We start from the raw sequence: 19,309 nt of genomic DNA, 5'->3' as shown, positions 1-19,309 counted from the left end.
TACCTTTTGCGCATCGAGAAGCGCATCCTCCCATAGCGTTTGCTCTAATTTGGCCTTGCTGCGGTTTGCAAATATGGTACTGCTTGCAGAATTCAGAGTTAGGGAGGGCTGAATGGTGACAGGCTTTGTGTTGAGTTCGAGAATCTGGCATGAAGCAAGTTCAATTTGTGTTATGAGAGTCAAGCACGGAAAGATACCTTTGAAATAGAAACTTGAACCTTGGCAGCAATGAGATGACAAAGGGGCAGGAAATCAACGGAAACGTGCCGCTGATGTTGGTTTCTCCGGCAAAACATCCTTGGGCACTGCCCAATCTGATATCATCTCATCCTGACTTCCACTCAGAATGTGCTTGCCATCTATGTAGATAGCGACATTTGACGTCCACAGGGCTGAGCGCCGGAAGATTGCAATGGTTTGCCGATCTGAGAACCGCCAGAGGCAATTATGACTGCCAGAAGATGCAAGAGTCATGAATGTTCCCGCAGGGGGATGTCCGACTTGCATCCAGGTGACTGTGTCCCACTCCCGTATTGAGAGTGACAGTGCGTGACTCTTCGAAGTTGCGCCACGTTTCCTTGAATAATTGAAAGAAGTCAATGCATTCCACATTTGAATAACTTGAAGAATACAAAAGTGAACTATATGATCAACCGTAGGAGGACCAGTGGAAGAAACGAAAGGTACTAGGTGAAGGAGGTGGTGTACCTCACCATCCTCCGAGTCCCTTTTATACAAATCAAAGGGAAGGTCATGGAGCAGGCAAAGTAGAAAGTGGGATATTGTAGGCTGCGGGAATGCTGTACAAGGTATACTGTTGAGTATCCGATCGGCAGGTGATGACGTAGGAATCCGGAACACCCGCCCTAGCTAATGACTGACTCCACAAGTGTGGGGTTTAGTAAGATCAACGTTTCAACATATATTGTCAACCTACAGTGTGCACCATATGTCAACCTGTCACCGGTTCTCTGCGCAAACTTCTTCCCAGATCTGTTCGAATTCACTGTGGGAGTGGAACGTAAGACTTTCAAATTGCACTGCTAGGTGGTTGTTAGAAAATTGAAACTTCACTGTAATATATTAACAGATGTACACTTGACGAGGTAACTATTTGGCACGCAGACATAGAATCAGGGACTAGGACGGTTATTGATAATCCCGGAGGCGTTACACTGGTCTAGACCCTTTTTCTCGGATCAGTCTATATTAATCATTGTATGTCAGGTTCTAGATCCTGCGTCATCATACAGTCAAGGATGGGTCAATGTAGTGCTGCCGTGGTCCGGTCCAGAACCACGGTTCGAACCGGACTTTTGGTCCGGTTCTCTGTGGTTCGGTCCATGGTTCTCATCCTGGCCAGAACCGGACCGGAAAACAGTTCTCGGTTATACATATTCCCGGACCGTTCTATTTTGGTTCGGTCTTCCCGAACCGTTCCGAACCCTTGTCAACTTCGACTTCAACTTCAACAACATTGGCCTCAATGTCAGACTGTTGTCTTCAGGATTTGCACTCTAGGTTAATCAGGCAATCTTGAGCATTTTTGAAGGTAAGCACTAACTAATCAAATCATCAATATTCTTGCCTTCTGACATATGTTTGACTATGTTACAGATATATGTTTATTCCAGTCTGCACACTTCCTAGACAGTCATGATCCTCCACCGGCTCTCAAGTCTTTGTTCTGGGATGTGTTGGTGTTGGCTCCCTGCTTGGCTCCCTGCTTGGCTCCCTGCTCCATGTACAAAAGGAGGTACTGATGACAAAACTGTGAGTTATCTCTCTGACAATGTCTCAAGACACCTGTGTGCTTAACACTGATGGCTCCCTTAAGGATGCTTCTGATATCACTTTCTTTAATGATCCTGATGATGATGTACTGCTTCCACAAGTCCCACCTTCCACCCAGCCATTGACATTAACTGCATCTACAAGAGATGCCTACTCCATTCTACTCAAAGCTGGACATACCCCAGCAACAGTCGCAGCCAGTTCTTGGTGGTCTGGCCATCCCTCAAAGCCCTCAGCTCGTATTTGTGATGCTGACAATGCCTGTGGGCTGTCTTCATTTTCAGGAATGAGGAAGCACACATTATCAAGTGCTATAGACCATCTGGCACCCAAGAAAGTTGCTATGTGATTTTTATCTCCTCTTGACTCTGAAGATGAAGATGAAGACAAGGACATCCATCCAGAAGAATCATCCACTGATGAGCTGGTCCCTCAACCTGATGTTGAAGACTTAGATGACACTGATGACGCAAAGTCTGAGAATGGAGTTGCCACTCAGACGGTATGTATCTTTCATGTTGATTGTCTTCCTTCACTAACACATGTATATTTAGCTTTCAAAAAATGAATGTACAGCAGATATTAGGACTATATTCACTTGTATCCCCGAGGGGTGGATCTGTATGCTGTGCAAGTAAGTTTTTCATTTGGTTTTAATTTAAATTCAATTTTGATGTTGGACAAGGGATGCTGGTGAACCAGCACACAAGCATACATTTCATGGAGGCACCTCAACGCTATGAACACACATTGCTTGCCACAGATGGACCCATTTTCAAGTGTACAAGGTGCATTGCAATGCTGTGGGCATCACAATGCATTCTTGCACAATCCCACCTGGCAAAGACCTCACTGCAACACAACAAACTCTCAATCACAATCTTGTTTCAAAACCTGCTGTATTCACAAAGGAAGGGTTACTGGAGTACATAATGGAGCTTGTCATGACAGAAGATGAGGTGCATCCTCATATCTTAGTTTGCCATTAGAAGAGACAGATGATGTTGTGGTGTGGTGGGGGGTAAGTTGTTTTTTTATTCATACATTCTCAACTGACATTATTCATTAGCTACACTTGCTACAGTATCCAACACTTGCTCATATTGCCTGCAATTAGATTCAAGGTAGTGTGGTTCCCTCTGAACATGCTTTCTCTAGCAGGGGAATCACATCAACCTTGTGCTGCAATGCACTTGCATCATCCACCTTCTCTGCACTACAGTTATTGAAGGCTGCTTACTGTAATGACATCTTTCAGCAGCTACAGAGGCAGAGGGGTATGCACAAATCTTATTAGACTAGTTACTCAATGTGTAGACTAGTATTTCATCAATTTTTTTTGTAGTCCCTATAGAAAAATTTACGGTTTGGTTTAGGTTTGGACCACAAAAAAAACTGAATCGGACCTTTGAGAATGGTTCTCAATGGTCTGGTTCTGGGTTCAACAATTTCACCAAACCAGACCATTGGTCCAGTTCTTGGTTCTTGTTGAAGACCCTCTGAACCAGACTGAACTGGACCACAGCAGCACTAGGTCAATGACACAGGATGGCTCTATGAATCATTTTCTATATCACATCACAACTACATACTTTTACACATTCAACACATCTTGATTCCCTGCTAAATACATGTTTCTTGGACTCTCAAAAAACATGACTGGAATTGATTGAGAAAAGATGACAAAATTGTGTGATTACCATATGTGACAAGCTCAAATTTGGCCCAATTGAAATTTCTGCTTCGCCATGTACAACCCAATGGAGCCCAAAGCCTTCAAAAACAAATAGAATGTGATGGAGAACATCTCAGGTGTCCATTCCATTTGAATTCATAGGAATAGGTGAATTTTTGCAACAGTAGCAAGCAGATCATGAGAGGTATGTGGTCTGAGTCAGAATTTGTACTAGGCCAGGGTCCACCAGTCCAGTAAATTACTACTGAATGCTCTGTCTTGGCTCAAACAACATATCTAAACCTTCACCTCACACCTTGAACTCACACCAATGCCTGGATGGCCCAAATCAGCAACAAGAAAGAGGCAGGAAGCCTGTGAGGCTTGTGACTACCTCATGTCATGTGCTGTGGAAGCATATTGTGCCAAGCTCAAAAAAGCTCTAGGAATTCAACATTGTGGGGCAAGGACAATCTGCCATGACTTTGAAAAGATGAACTTTGAAGTAACAGGAAAGTTAATCAAGCTATCTTATTCAACTCTCATCTGTCTCGCAGCTGGTGGAAAGATATTGAGTGAGACAAATGCAGCCAAGGCATGGGTCACTGAGGAGGAGATGAAACAAGTCATTGCCTATATTCAAGAAGTTGGTGACCATGGTTTTCCACTCAGCCACAAGCAGCTTCATGAACATGTCAATGAAATATGTCATGCACGACTGGGACATACATTTCCAGGAGTTGGAGTTAAATGGACCAATCACTTTGTTGAGAAGCATGCCAACAGTCTCAAGACTTCATGGTCTCGCTCACTTGACTCAAAATGTGGATGAGCTGTCAACCCACACACCAATAAAGCTTGGTTTGATCTTCTCAAAGATGTCTTTGAGAAGTATGACATCAATGAAGACTGTATTTATGCAGCTGATGAAATTGGTATTTCACCAGATTCTGGTGAGCATGAATGTGTTATTGGAGGCAGATGGCCTGGGCCTCAATACCAGCAATGTACAGGGAATCGAGAGAACATCACCATCATTGTTACGGTCTGTGCTGATGTGTCATATCCCATATGCCAGACATAGATCCCATCATATTCCCACGCTTTTCAGACCTATTTCCAGACCCCATATCTGACTCATTCCTGGATCCCCTATCCTGTCCACCCTATGCACTTTCTGTCCAGCAAGATATCCAGACTTTACCTCCTCTTGGATACTGGACTACATCCACCACCTCACATATCTCAGTCCTGTTTCTGCCCTGCCTTCTGGATCCCCAGATCTCCAGACTTCCGGATATTAACTGTACTATCTCCAGACCATTCCCACCCTCTATCTGAGATCCTGCACCTATCCCCATTTAGGCATCTCTGCCTTTCTGGTTCTTGGTTATCTCTGTTTCCATCTTGCTGATTGATCCTTGTACAAGTCTTCATCTTCCTGTCCTCCATACTTCCAGACATCCTGTCCTATCCAGCTCACATAACTCATGTATATCAAGGCCTAGATGTCATTGTTTTTGCAGTCCTAAAACAGTGCTGGAGTGAGGAGCAGGACAAATGGGAAAGAGAGAAAGGTGAAGGCATCACAAAGGCCAATTTTATCACCATTTATGGCTGCACTCACCTCCGTGCACTCACACCAGACCTTGTTCGCATGGCTTTCTGCAAGACTGGTGTCTGGCCATTTGATCGTGATGTTGTCCCTAGCAACATGCTGGCTCCAAGTAAGGAAACCTCAACTAAATCATATCTTCCAATCACACCATCCATGCCTATGAGAGTTCTCACTGATGCCATTCAAAAGATGTCAACACAGCTTAGTAACAATGGAAATGAAGAAGAACATTCAATAAACTCATCATCTAGTACTCAGGAGGATCTCAAGACCATTATCAAACAACTTGCTGAAACATCATTGTCAAAACTCATCTCACCAACACCAATGAACTCACAGACTGACCTTCAGCATACCACAGCCCACACTATCTCCCCCATCAAGAAATCATGTACATACACCTATGACAAATATTCAGAGCCCCTTCAGTGACAAACTCTGTATTATATGGGCCAGTGGACTATGGGCCAATGTTATGTATATCCTCAATGTTGATGGGTGGGCCCATCTATGCTGATGTTATAAATATCCTCAATGATGGTGGATGGGCTGGAAGAAATATTATTACCAATGGAGATGGGTGGGCCCATCTGGGCAATATGTAGAGTAGGGTAGACATATATTATAGACAGCTGGGCTGAAGAGAGATGTATGGTAGATATTATTATATAGATGGGTGGGCCAAGGTGGGGGTTATATTAGATAGACAGGTGGGCCGATGGGGTGGGGAAATATGTATTATATATACAGGTGGGCTGATGGAGGGGGATGTCATATAAATGGGTGGGCTGATGGGGTGGGAAATATGTATTATATATACGGGTGGGTGTCATATGCCAGTCCGGACTCTCAACTCTAAATCCACTTCTCTGGATATCCAGATCCGAGATCCAGGTCTCAAATGATCTGATCTATCTTTATCTTCCTTCCAGAATCCAAACCCTATATCAGCGCCCAACCCCATTTAGACTTCCCCTGTCTCCAGACTCCGGTTAACCATGTTTCCCTTCTGATTATTGATCCATTACATACATTCCATTTCCAGTGTTCATTATTTGTGATCCATCCTACTTACTAATAGAATTTGCATATGCTTTGTACATAGCCTTTATGTTTGCTGACTGATTCCTATATGATACCTACAGTATATAAACCTCCTGTAACTCTTGGAAATACTCCAGTTTGAATATCATCTTAGTTCCTGCTCATTCCTGTGTCCTCTGGACTTGAGACAAGTCTCTTGTCATATTCTGAGTCTTAGGATTGCATCCTAGACTACATTTCCAACTCTACCTTAAGGTAGTCTATCCTCTGTTAGTTTCTAGTCTGGACTTCATCCAGATTAGTCTTATCTGCTTGCCCAAGTAACATCCGGACATCTGTTGGATTTATCTCACGTTTCAGATCTGGATGTCTGTTGTCTGCCCTAGTCAAATCCTGGAAACTCTGGATGACTGTTCTAGCCCCCAGAAATTAAGGGCACATACTCAGGAAAGGGGCACAGCATACAAGCTGAGGCCAAGCCCTTGTGATCTGACCCCCTTGAGCATATGACCTTAACAGTGGGCCGACGTAGGGTATATTAGATAAATGGGTATGCCCAAATACATATCATTTAGACATATGGGCCAAGGTATTGGTATACTATATGGACATATGAGCAATGCTGTTGCACTAGTTTTGATCCAAGTCATCAATGACATTCAGACTCAGATCCTGTCAACATTGATCAAAGTCAACACAGTGAGTACTGAGTCCCAAAACCCAAACATCGAACCCCGACCATTAAAACCCAAAACCCAAAACTTCAAAACACCAACATCAAAACTCAAAACTCAAAACTCAAAACTCAAACATTTGTATGACTGTCAAGTTTCCTGTCTTGAATCACTGAGTCCCGCATACCAAATGCCAACACCTGAAGTTGTGTTGGTAGCTGGACTCAGGACTTGGTGATTTGATACTTGAAAGTTGTACCAATATCTGAATTTTGAGTTTCAAGTTTTGAGTTTCAAGACTTGAATCACCGAGTCCTGAGTCCCGAACATCAAAACCCAACACTTGAAACTCAAAAGTCATACTGATATCTGAATTTCGAGTTTCGAGTTTCAAGACTTGAATCACTGAGTCCCAAAACCCAAAACCCAAACATTGAAACCCAACACCCAAAACTCGAAGGTTGTACCAATATCTGAATTTTGAGTTTTGAGTTTTGAGTTTCAAGACTTGAATCACCAAGTTCCGAAACCTGACACCCAAAACTTGAAAGTTGTACCAATATCTGAATTTTGAGTGTCAAATTTTGAGACTTGAATTACCAAGTCCCGAAACCTGACACCTGAAACTCGAAAGTTGTAAAAATGTATGAGTTTCAAGTATTGATTTTCAAACTCAAAACTCAAAACTCAAAACTCATACATTTTTACAACTTTCAAGTTTCAGGTGTTGGGCTTTGGGTTTTGGGACTCGGTGATTTGAGTCTCAAAACTCAAAACTCAAAACTCAAAATTCAGATATTGGTACAACCTTTGAGTTTCAGGTGTTGGGTTTTGATGTTCAGGTTTTGGGACTCGGTGATTTGAGTCTTGAAACTCAAAACTTGAAATTCAGATATCAGTATGACTTTCAAATTTCAGGTGTCAGGTTTTGATGTTCAGGACTTGGGTTTTGGGACTTGGTGATTCAAGTCTTGAACCTCAAAACTCAAAACTCGAAATTCAGATATTGGTACAACCTTCAAGTTTTGGGTGTCAGGTTTTGATGTTCAGGACTTGGGACTCGAAACCCAACAGTCGTAACAATGTATGAGTTTCAAGTTTTGAGTCTTGAATCACTGAGTCCTGAAACCCAAACATCAAACCCCTTATATTGAACCCCAAAATCCAAAACTTGAAACTCGTCAAAATGTATCAGTTTTGAGTTTTGAGTGTTGAGTTTACAAATCAACACTCAAACCTCAAAACTCATACATTGTTATGACTGTTGGGTTTTGAGTTTCAATGTTTGTTTCTAACTTTTGGGTTTCACTACTCAGTACTTGAGACTCAGTGATTGACTAAATGGACTGGCAGAGGTAACATTCATTGAAAAACTTGTACATATGTCTATCACTATGTGTCATATCCCACAATCTGGACCCATGTTCCATCATATTCCCACGCCTTCCAAGCCTACGTCCGGACCACACTTCATATCCAACTCATTCCCAGATCCCCTTCTGCTGTGTGCTCCACACCTCAGCAGGATTGACTATGCTCCAGATTTACCCCTGAGCTCTGGACCATCGGATCTCCACTGCTAGCCTGAACCATAACCCCCTGTCCCATCCACCCTATGTACACTCCATCCAGCAAGACATTCGGACTTCACCTCATCTCGGATTCCAGACTCTATCCACCTTCTCATATCCTGGTCCCGTATCCACCTTGTCTTCTGGATCCCCAGATCTCCGGACCTATTCCCACCCTCTGTCCGATATCCTGCGCCTATCCCCATTTAGGCATTCTCTGCTTTCTGGCTTTCAGTTACCTCTTCTTCCGTCTTGCTTATTGATCCTTGTATGAGTCTTCATCTCCAAGTTCATTTACTTATGTTCTGTCTTACTTACTAATGTGTTTCCACATGCTCATACATAGCCTTGCTCCTTTGCTTACTGATCCCCTCAGATACTGTTCAGTATATAACCCCTGTAGATACTCCTGTAGTTCCTTAGTTTGAATATCAACTTAGACTTGCCCAATCCTCTCTTGGACTTTGGTCCACCTAAGTCTGTCCTACTCATCAGGCCTAGGGATTGATTCCCTAGGCCGGAGCTCCGCCTTTCTGGCACTTTCCCTCTTTCCAGACTTAGGTCCAATCCCTGTCTCTCCGACTCTACCTTAGGGTAGTCTACCTCTGTTTGCTTCTACATTGGACTTCATCCGATGTAGCCCCTATTCCTTCTGGACCTCCGGACCTCCTGTCCCTTGTACCTCCGGGCATCCTGTCCTTTGGATGTTCCGCCCTCCATACCTTTGGACGTTCTGCCCTCCGTACCTTTGGACGTTCTGCCCTCCGTACCTTTGGACGTTCTGCCCTCCGTACCTTTGGATGTTCCGCCCTCCATACCTTTGGACGTTCTGCCCTCCGTACCTTTGGACGTTCTGCCCTCCGTACCTTTGGACGTTCTGCCCTCTGTACCTTTGGACGTTCCGCCCTCCGTACCTTTGGACATCCTGTCTTTCTGTCCTCCATCATCCTGTCCTCCTGTCCTCCTGTCCTCTGGACCTTCGGACCTCCTATCCTTCCATCCTGTTTCCTGTAGAAGTATTACCTTGCAGTGGGAACTCTCCAGAGCACTTCCTGTGTTCCCCCAGAACTCTCCCACACTCCTCCAGACGTTTCCCATGCTCCTCTGGAAGTCCTCTAGCGCTCTCCAGCAGAATAGCCAGCCTCCGGAAGTCCTCCAGACTTTGTCGGACCATCATCAGACCTCATATGAAATGAAGGGCACATACTCAGGTAAGGGGCACAGCGTACGAGCTGAGGCCAAGCCCCTCTGAGTCAGTCTCTCTCCCCCTTGAGCAACATGGTTCTTAACACTATGCAATTATGTAGCCATGTCAACCTCCTCAGAAGACACTTCAACATTCACCTCAACATCCATGTCATTGGAAGAATCATATTCTGGGACCAGGTTGCCTGGATCACCTGGGTCCACAATTTTGCTGGATGTATCTGGAAGCTCTGGTTGAACAACCTGGTTGCACTCAAACAGGAGGCCCTCAATGGCAGAGGCATCCTCAAATTTTGGGGTTGCGGGTGTCATCTCTCCAATCAAGAGATCAATGGGAGGGGGGAGTGCAGATGCAGATGGTGACATGGACAGGGGGATGGATTGATCAAGCAACAAGGATGTTGCATTGGCTGGAGGTTCAGGAAGTGGGAATGTGGGGTGCTGGTCGATGATTTCATGCCTAAGGCCTTCATGGAGGCATTGCAGGGTATCAATCTTACCATCCTGCTCTGCCACATGAGCCTTGAGAATGGCGATGCAAGCTGCACCATCCCAAATCACAATTGCCATGGCATGGAGATCCAGCATGGGCAGGTCAAGTGCTGCAGCAGGGACTGCCAGACTGGGTGCTGGAGCAGGGACTGCCAAACTTGAAGATGGAGGTGCTACAAGGGAAAATTATGGTCAGATGGTGATGAAACAAAACTTGGGTGACTTATGAGCTGGTGTAGGTGCAGGTGCCTTGATGGTAGTGATGGTCTTGCTGTGACCACACATCTGGGTCTTGGGGGTTGTCACAGCTGCGACACCCAGAGTTCTGGACTTGCCATGAGACTGACTGTGAGTCCAGGCCTTGGATTGGGAGGTGGGGGGAGCTTTGGAGGGAGCCTTGGAGGGCGTCCTGGACCTTGTGTTCCAGGTGGTAGAGGACCCACAAACGTGTTTTGGTGGGGTACCCATAGTCGCTGGGATGCACTTGACCTTCTTTGTTTTGCAGTGGACACACAACATACACAGATTCCTGGTCCTCTTGTCCAACTGAGTTGCACAGTCCCAGTTTAGCTTGGTGCAAACCTGGCATGGGTTGTTCTGTGGATTGTGTTAGTGAATGGATGCTTGTCAAATAAATTAAAGTACTCACTGGTCCAGGAATGAGAATATCACCTCCATCAATGACCGGGGGTGCCTGGGCCAAAGGGCTTTGTGGTTGGAACCCAGGGTGATCTAGGTGAATTGGAGAGCCAGGGAAGGATGACATCTGGCACTCCACCTGACAATGGCTACAAGAAAATGTGAGCCAAGTCAAAGACGAACCAGATGACATACCTGAATACCCACGTCTTCCTCATCTTCCAAGTCCACTAGGGGCTTGGATGTCACCCAGCAAGAGGACTTTGCATGCTTGCAAGTCTTCATCACAGACTTTGGTGGTTGGGAGGAGAGTCCTGAAATCATGGGAGACTTCCTCTTCCAGCTCCCTTCCACCTCAGGCTCCAGGTCAGCATCAATGGCCTTACCTTTCCCCTTGTCCCAGAACTTGGTGGTAGTGCTGGTGGAGGGACTGGTGACATTGCTGGTGCAAATGGGTGGGGAGGGAAGGTCCACTGGAATTGGACCTGTGGAGGGAGGAGCAGCAACTGGGAGATCAAAGGTATGGTCACCTGAGGCCTCCCAGGCAAGGAGCTTGGGGCACCAGACGTGCATCAAGAGACAGGGATCATTGTACCCAATGTTGTGCCAGTTGGGCCAGACCTGGGGAGTCATGCCCTGGACATGCAATAGCTCCTTGGAGCATGAAAGCACGATGCTGGGCAGGTGTTCAGACCCATAGTCCTTGATCACTTGAGCCTGCCTGGATGTTAGAGAGAAAAAAAGAAAAAAAAAAAGCAAGCTACATACCACAAGTGAACTGACCTGTGTTGTCAGAGAAAAGTGGCTGTTACCCAGGGGAATCTGTTGGGTGCTGCTGATGATGGCCATGATCTGGGCAGTGGATGCCTTGAGACCAGTCAAAGAGTTGTCAACTGGAGTGGACATGATGATTGAGTTGAGAGATTTAAAGATCTTGAAATAGGGTTGAAATCAGTTATCACAAGGATGAAGTTTCAAAAGAAACAACACATTTGATGGACAATTGATAAAATTGTTGATTGTTTGTCTTTGTTTGGTCCCAGTTCAACTTCCAGCAATTGCCAGTTTTGTGTTGAACTTCGAAGTTTTTTCAATTATCAGTCAACAAATCAGTAAGTTCCCCACACAACATGAGTCCACAGTCAGCCATTCGATTCAATGACCCTCCAGTGACCGACTACAATTCAATGGATGTGGATGAGTCCACTGTGTCCCAGGCATCACTAGGTGTGTTGTATTTTTATCATGCCTTATCTATTTACTGGGTATCCCTTAGATGATCTATACCTAGGGCTGGATGATGACATAGAATATGATTCTCTGTCATCCAGATCACCAGATGTCTTGGCTGCAATACCCAGTGAGTTTATCCATTCATTAGGATCAAGGATCACCATCCATGCTCACTAACCCCTTGCAGATCAATCACCTCTGGCTCAAGCTGATCATCCAGGTTTTCTCATCAATCCAGACTTGTACCTTGGGCCTGAGGATGATATCATTGATGTGGATGAGTTGCCAGATTCTGCTGATCCTAAGATTGATGTTCCAGCTGCATCAGAAGTGTCTATGTCATGTGAGTCCATTCATTCCAGAGGATTATAGATACTTATTGTATCTCCCAAGTGGATGACACCTCTAACAAACTTCAGTCAGAGCAGCCGGAGCTCACTAACAAAGATTTATGTTTAATGGCCTGGGAGTTCCAACCATTTGGGTCATATGAATACACTGGGTGTGAGTATCTGACCAAGCAGATCATTTATCTCTGTGCTAATTTTTCTGCAAGTGCAATTCATTCAAGATTGACTTGGTGATTACAAACACTGTACTGGGGATCTTCCTGATCCTTCCATTCCACTGCTACTCGAGGCCAAGCGACCCTTCCAGATGGCTTGGGCAGAAACTTCTGACAAACTCAGAAGAGCTGATGTGGACCTCCAGAGGTTGCAAAGAACCCAATGGATGAGCATTGAAATGCTCAAGGTAGTAGATTCACTGATCAATCAGTTTGAAGATCAGATTCAAATGTAAAGTACTGAATGTTTGATAGTAGTAAAATCACATGTAAACTTCTGAATTTTCATTAACATACCCACATTGTGTAAACAACTGAATTTGCAACGCATTCCTCTTCCATTTCCAATTGTGTTCCAGAGGCTCAGGAGTTCCTGGGTGTTGAACATGGAAGTTTAAGTCTCACTTTGGCTCACTGAGTCCCGAGTGTCAAACACCAAAGTTCAATTCTTGCTGTACAGAGGATTGCTGAGTCCCAAGTTTGATCTTTGAATCGAACTTGGGACTTGGTGATCCTCTGTACAGCAAGAATTGAACTTTGGTGTTTGACACTCAGGACTCAGTGAGCCAAAGTGAGACTTAAACTTCCGTGTTCGACACCTGGGAACTCCTGAGCCATGAAGATTGAATAACATTGACATGTACATAAAGGCAGGCAGTGTAGTATCAGTCCATTACTCCTTTCCCCTTGCTCTTATCACTCAAGAGGTATTGTCTGATGGCTGTTGAGTTGATTTACTCCAGGTTGTCCTCACTGATGGCTCAATTGCCGGTTTTTTTCCCCGCATGTTTTTTTGGCACTGGAGACATGTGCTCTCCTTCCAATCCAACATCTTCCTCAATATTGCCAGTGACTCCATCACTCATCCCAGCCAGGAGGTCACCCATTCATGATGTCAGCAGTGCACCAGTTTTTGCCGGCTTGACCAGGCAAGGCTTTGGAATTGCATGTGGGACTGCTGTCCCTTCATGTGCTGTCAAAGGACCTGGCTCTCTTCTGGGTCTCTTTTGCAGGGATCTACCATCAGCCACATCATCATCAACATCATCCTCCATGTGATGAGAGTCACTCTTGGGATTACTCCCAGGATTGCTCTCGGTGTTGGTTGACAAATTCCAAGGCCTTCAGATCATCTGCTTTCTGACTTTACAAGTCTGATGAGAAGGTGAATTCCCAGACACCACTGATGCTACCATGTCTCTGTCTTTGTTCTTCCATGCTTTGAACAGGAATGTTGGTCCTTCACCTTTCTCCTGCTGAGCATGCCAGAAATTGAGTAAGGCCATAGTGTCCCAATTTTGCAACTTGGAAGGCTCCTTCAAGTCCACATCCGCCGGAATATACTTCCTTGCCACAAAGTCATCCTGACTTTGTATGATGGCACTCCATGGCATGACTGCCTTGTCACTCCTGGAACAGATCCCTGTGTCCATGCATTCAACAAATTCTTGGGTGTTGCAATGATAGACTCACGATAGTGCGATGTAAGAAATGCCCTCACTATGGCCTTCTTCTCCTTGAGTTTCATTTTGGTAATGTCCAGAAGCAATGGCATCCCATCTCTGTCGGTTTCCAGTTTGAAAGCAGGCTTTCTGATTATTTTTCAACCTCCCTTCATCTGTTGTCCTCCATCCCATGCCCTGGCACCTATCATCATGATGATCAACAAATTCCTTCTAGTAGCCAGAGTTCAAACACTCACTGAACTGTTCCTGCATGTACTCCTGCCAAACTGGCTCGATGTCCTCCCAGTCCTTTGTCTTCATGAAGCTGTCCCCATCTCCTAATGCCTCATTATCATCGTGCCTGCATGACATCAATTGAGATTGAAGATCTGCAATGGCAGACACAATTCACTTACATCCTGAACAGCACCTCTCCCTGTTCATTCTTCCAAGCTGACATCACAAACACTCTCATCCTGCATTGCCTCCACATCTCCTTTGAAAAGTGCTCCATATACACAGGTCCCTTCTTGTGAGCAACTTGTGCCTGTATCTCAGGAGGAGGAAAGTTGTTGGACCATTCTTCAGCTGTTTCCTTCACCTTCTCCAACTCGTTGTTGGATAATTCAGCCATGACTCTCTTCACAGCTGCCTGATAATGCTTGAACATACTGGGACCTCCTGGCTTTGCTGTCATATCCACATATCCAGATCTCAGATCCGACCCTTATCTCATCTCAGATCCACATCTTATCTCCGATGCTATCCACATCTTATCCCCCTCCAACATCTTGTCATTCAATCTGTCCACTTGTCTGGTCTGGTCCACAACTCATCCGAATCCACAACCAGCGCTCATCTCTTTTTGGTAACCCCCTAACTCCAGTATTTTGGTTATCTGTATATCTGTCCTGCTCCCTTATCCACTACCTATGTTTCATTTCTGTTTCATGATTTGTGATCCGTTTCTACTTACCAATAGACTATCCACATGCTTTGTACATAGCCTTGGACTCTGCTGATTGATCATTCTGTTAGATACCTATAGTATATAACCTCCTGTAACTTTCTGTAGTACCTCAGTTCGAATATCATCTTAGTTCTACTCATTCCTGTCCTCCAGACTTGAGTACCTCTACTCTTGTCACCCTCCGAGACTTAGGATTGATTCCTATAGTCTATCCATATCCGCCTCTGTCCCCGACAGTCCACTACCATTAGTTTCTATTCTGGACTCATCTGGATTAGCCTTATGATACTTATCCCTCATCCGGAAGTCATCTGGATCTGTTACACTACTCATCTGACCTTCTGGACGTGCTAGTCTTGCCTTCCTAAAATAAGGGGCAATACTCAGGTAAGGGGCACAGCACATGAGCTGAGGCTGAAGCCCTTCAGATCCAGTTACCCTTTGAGTATGACCTTAACATTTGCCCTGGACTTGTCCTTGATCCTCTTTAGCACCTCTTCCTGGTTCTGCTGGTAGATCACCATCCTAGGCATCCATTTCCTCCCATACTTTATCATGTCCTTCCTTTCCTTCTTTTTCCTGTTGTTGAACAACCAAGTCTTGTATATCTGGGTGTTGATGGAAGAATAAAATTTTAAAATTTTAGTTTTTTAACACAGGGAGGATGAATCACCTGCTTCCTCTTCTTCCATTGTGCTTGGTCAACCTTAGGAGCAAATAACCTGGCAGCCCTAGCTATGGCAGTGAAAACTGCTTGCTTCTCTTTCCGTTTTGCTAAAGTCCACTCAGGAAGGTAGTTCTTCAACTCCAAAATTTCATTTTCCATGAGCTTCTGTGTCTGTGGTTGATGTGCCCTATGTCTTCCAGAAGTCAACTGAGTGAAGTGACCTGATCTTGCCATGGTGAATGAGATTACAGAATGGGCTGAGGATAAGCAAGGTGGAAGTAATAATGGTGACAAGTTGAACTTTGAGCAAAGCCTGACAGTTGGTTAATCAACCCATATTGGATGCAATGCCATTAGTGGAAATGAATTTGTAATGATGCATCAAGACTGCATAACATCATATTGCAACAATGATTCATTTGACCTTCCTGAGCTAATGCTTTGCTTGCAACATCAGAAAATAAGATGAAGATAGGCAGATGCACCCCACTGCAAAAATCACACAGGGTAGAAGCAAGGGGCAGCAAAGGTAGGAAAACTTGGGTCAAGGTCCCACTTGCTAGCACAAAATGACATGCCTACAGGTCCATGCCTGACTCTCCCCCAGAATCACCAACACTTCAGCCTGTTGAGGCACCACCTCCTTGGGAAGACTTTCCTGACAATGCTTATGAGCATGACCAAGGCTCATTTGAGCCTTTGCAACTCCCAAAAACCATGGCAAGTTCATGTAAAATGTTGGATTGTCATTCAAATGATAGCTAAGCATAACAAATACAGAGTCAGAATGACTACCTCAGGCAATGGCTGCCAAGGCAGGAATCATATCTGCATCACCTCCTGGATCAAGAAGCTCCACCAGAAGATAGGAGATGCGTCATCTGCAACCAGGATGGGGTCTACAAATGTCAAGATTGTCTTGGGGAGCCACTATATTGCACTGGCTGTTGCAGGAGTCAACATTGTCGCAATCCTTTCCACTGGATCAGTCAATGGAATGGTCAATTCTTCAAGCAGAGTTGTCTCACCCATGTCGGACTCATCATACACCTCAGTCATGATGGCAAACAATGTCTGGTCCTCACAGATAGGTGGGATTTGTTTGAAGAAGACCAGCATGAAGACCAGCTTGAGCCTGAAGATTGACCATCTGTGTTGGGACCTGAGTTCCAGCCGAAGGAAAACACCATGGTCATCATTGACAAGTCCAGAGTTCATCACCTTGAGGTTCGATGCTGTGATTGTCCAAATGCCATGAGTCCAGACATTCAAATGTTTTGACATGGATTTTTCCCACATCATTTAACAAGCTGAAGACTTTGTTCACCTTCAGGGTGCTTGATGATTTTCTATTGGACAACCTTGAATGTGGCACCTTGGTGATGAACTATTACAGTAAGCTCAGGTGAATGACCTCGAGCATGTTTCCACATCTTGTTCCAGTAATGCCAAATCTCCAACATCTAAAGTGTTACGGCGAACCGTAATTCGACTAGGATGGGCTCGACAACAGGTACTCGATAAGAGTAACACCTGAAGCTGGATCGTGTCCTTACAAATGTAAGGTTCTTAAGACAAGGCAGAGAGAGTGTCTCTGACTTGAATATCGGTATCAGACGACTTAGGATTGGAGGTCCTAAGCGAAGGATGTTCTGGGTAAAACCTAGTAGATTAAAGTGAAGTCTAACTAAGTACAAGACCCTGCTTATATAGGTAGAGCCACTTTAGGGCCGGTACGTACACGTCATCGAGACGAGTCATAGATAAGAGAAATGACGTCAGAGATGAGTCATAGATAAGAGAAATGACGTCATCGAGATGAGTCATAGATAAGAGAAATGACGTCATCGAGACGAGTCATAGATAAGAGGTATGACGTCAGCTAGCGACGGCATGAGGCGGTCGTGCTGTAATACATGAGTATGATGGCGGAGTTAGTCTAGTGATGGCACGGTGAAGTGCGGTCATGACGTGATACAATGTGAGAGAAAATGATAGGGCCCAGCCGTTACTGTAACATAAAGGACATTATATTGACACAGCATGTAGCAAGGACTGATACAGGGAGCTCATGAGAGTTGCTTGACAGTGGAGGCAGTTGAAGGCCATGAAATGGCATGGATTTGGCCATCATTCTGACAACCCGAATGCAGGAGATCTCACATTGTTTTGCCCCACATGTCCTCAGCCTGGGATTAATGTATCCTTGTCAGGGGATGAATCACTTGATGAGTGAGTCTAGTTTGATACTGAAGTCACCTCAGCTATAATAACAACTCCAAGCTGGAAATACACCTGGTCATTTGTTATGGATGGAAATTTCAAAGCCAAACACCTGCATCCCATCAAGCCATTTGATGAAGTGTGGCTTTCCGATGGGTTGGGATTCATGGTGAGAAAGGACAGGTATAAAAGCCATCTTGCAGAGGCTGCTGACACATTGGAAAAATCAAGCTGCAACCATCACTGGGTGGTGAATCAAGCAAATGTGGCTCAGCACAAGCTGGAGTCCATGGGAATTGGGGGAGTTGCCTGTGCCCGACACAGTTTCTTTGTCCCTCACTCAATGGTAGATTTTCAGAAAGGCGAAAGGCAAGCCAACCATGCCATTCTACATTCACAAGTTAATGGTGCATCATTTGCAGACAAATGAACATGGATTATGCCCTTTGTGAGGCTGCCCAGCACAACATAGAAGGCATAACCAGGGCTGTCACCTTCTATGACATCAACTGTCAATACAACAAGCATTTTTGGGCTCAGGTGGATCGAAGCCAATTTTTCAAAATGGTTCCAGAATTGACCATCATTCCTGGAATCGGGTTGTAGCATGTCCATGGACATCAGGACAGCTGCTATGTCCGATATGTGTCGAATTTTATTGAAGGCATCAGTCAGATCAATGGTGAGATCATGGAGACCCTATGGTCACATCTCAACCTGATTTCCCCTGCTGCTCAGGGAATGTCATCCCTGCATTGAAAGGAATGTCTTGATTATCAGATGAATGATTCCAATTTCTGCAAGATGATCCACATAAAAAGGACTCTTTGCTGTAAATACAAGCAGGTGAAGAATGGCATTGCTGAAAGTGAAAAGGCTTTCAACAGACTCAATGAAGCAGCGCCCATAGCTTCAAAGAAAGAATGGTTAGCCAGCAAGAGAATCACTCAGTCCAGCAGAATAAATGATCCTGCGGCAATGGATGTATATGAGATTAATATCAAGAAGGGTAAGTTGACTTTGGCTACATCAAAGTCAGAATTAATTGTTGCACTCAGCACTGAGCAAAAAGGAGATCGAGCTTAGACTGCTGGAGGAGGGTAATGCCCGTAATGCAGCACCTGCTCACAGATCAGTGGCAACATGGATATCAATGGGTGTTACGAACTAGGATGATCGTAACAACAGCAGCTTGATAAGAGCGACAGCTGAAGTTATAGTCAAGACCTTGCAAATACAAGGGTTGTAAGACAAGTCAAAGAGAGTGTCTTTGGCTTGAATATCAGTTCAGATGACTTAGGATTGGAAGTCCTAAGCAAGAGAATGTTCAGGTGAAAACCTAGTAAGATTAAAGTAAAGAACTACTAAGTACATTGTTGACTATATATATGACTATAGATGCTTCAGGGCAGGCATAAGTCAACAATGAGTCAGAGATAAGAAATGAGTCATCTGGCAATGGTGATCGTGATGTAATACAAATGAGATAGGTC

General features: G+C 44.7%; 7 protein-coding genes across 7 annotated transcripts; 4 read left to right on the top strand and 3 right to left on the bottom strand.

The window, feature by feature from the left end:
- Nucleotides 1–3,800: 3,800 nt before the first annotated feature.
- BJ212DRAFT_1254121 (uncharacterized protein) lies at nt 3,801–4,223 on the top strand (the record flags this gene model as incomplete). The annotated part of the gene is made up of 1 exon (XM_041329749.1): nt 3,801–4,223. A coding segment is annotated over one exon (423 nt), but the record flags the coding sequence as incomplete, so codon positions are not given.
- Nucleotides 4,224–4,301: 78 nt separating this feature from the next.
- On the top strand, nt 4,302–5,519 carry BJ212DRAFT_1269514 (uncharacterized protein; the record flags this gene model as incomplete). Its single annotated transcript, XM_041330815.1, has 3 exons — nt 4,302–4,526; nt 4,554–4,722; nt 4,900–5,519. Coding segments are annotated over 3 exons (1,014 nt in total), but the record flags the coding sequence as incomplete, so codon positions are not given.
- Nucleotides 5,520–9,675: 4,156 nt separating this feature from the next.
- On the bottom strand, nt 9,676–11,619 carry BJ212DRAFT_1480031 (uncharacterized protein; the record flags this gene model as incomplete). The annotated part of the gene is made up of 6 exons (XM_041339995.1): nt 9,676–10,247; nt 10,284–10,547; nt 10,596–10,671; nt 10,724–10,852; nt 10,909–11,430; nt 11,482–11,619. 6 exons carry the CDS (start codon nt 11,617–11,619, stop codon nt 9,676–9,678), a joined length of 1,701 nt encoding a protein of 566 aa, XP_041194270.1.
- Nucleotides 11,620–11,843: 224 nt separating this feature from the next.
- BJ212DRAFT_1299027 (uncharacterized protein) lies at nt 11,844–12,530 on the top strand (the record flags this gene model as incomplete). Its single annotated transcript, XM_041332781.1, has 4 exons — nt 11,844–11,940; nt 11,990–12,073; nt 12,167–12,289; nt 12,340–12,530. 4 exons carry the CDS (start codon nt 11,844–11,846, stop codon nt 12,528–12,530), a joined length of 495 nt encoding a protein of 164 aa, XP_041194269.1.
- Nucleotides 12,531–13,635: 1,105 nt separating this feature from the next.
- Nucleotides 13,636–14,626, bottom strand: BJ212DRAFT_1299026 (uncharacterized protein; the record flags this gene model as incomplete). Its single annotated transcript, XM_041332780.1, has 4 exons — nt 13,636–13,921; nt 13,985–14,129; nt 14,214–14,317; nt 14,373–14,626. The coding sequence occupies 4 exons, from the start codon at nt 14,624–14,626 to the stop codon at nt 13,636–13,638; spliced, it is 789 nt and encodes a 262-aa protein (XP_041194268.1).
- Nucleotides 14,627–15,360: 734 nt separating this feature from the next.
- Nucleotides 15,361–15,827, bottom strand: BJ212DRAFT_1480027 (uncharacterized protein; the record flags this gene model as incomplete). The annotated part of the gene is made up of 2 exons (XM_041339994.1): nt 15,361–15,534; nt 15,600–15,827. 2 exons carry the CDS (start codon nt 15,825–15,827, stop codon nt 15,361–15,363), a joined length of 402 nt encoding a protein of 133 aa, XP_041194267.1.
- A 666-nt stretch (nt 15,828–16,493) lies between these two features.
- BJ212DRAFT_1269414 (uncharacterized protein) lies at nt 16,494–16,739 on the top strand (the record flags this gene model as incomplete). The annotated part of the gene is made up of 1 exon (XM_041330809.1): nt 16,494–16,739. A coding segment is annotated over one exon (246 nt), but the record flags the coding sequence as incomplete, so codon positions are not given.
- Between the last annotated feature and the right edge of the window lie 2,570 nt (nt 16,740–19,309).

Source organism: Suillus subaureus, assembly GCF_016647635.1.
Source record: "Suillus subaureus strain MN1 chromosome Unknown BJ212scaffold_12, whole genome shotgun sequence".
Classification (NCBI taxonomy): domain Eukaryota; kingdom Fungi; phylum Basidiomycota; class Agaricomycetes; order Boletales; family Suillaceae; genus Suillus; species Suillus subaureus.
The sequence above is the reverse complement of the archived record's forward strand: the minus strand, read 5'-3'. Positions and strand labels throughout refer to the sequence as shown.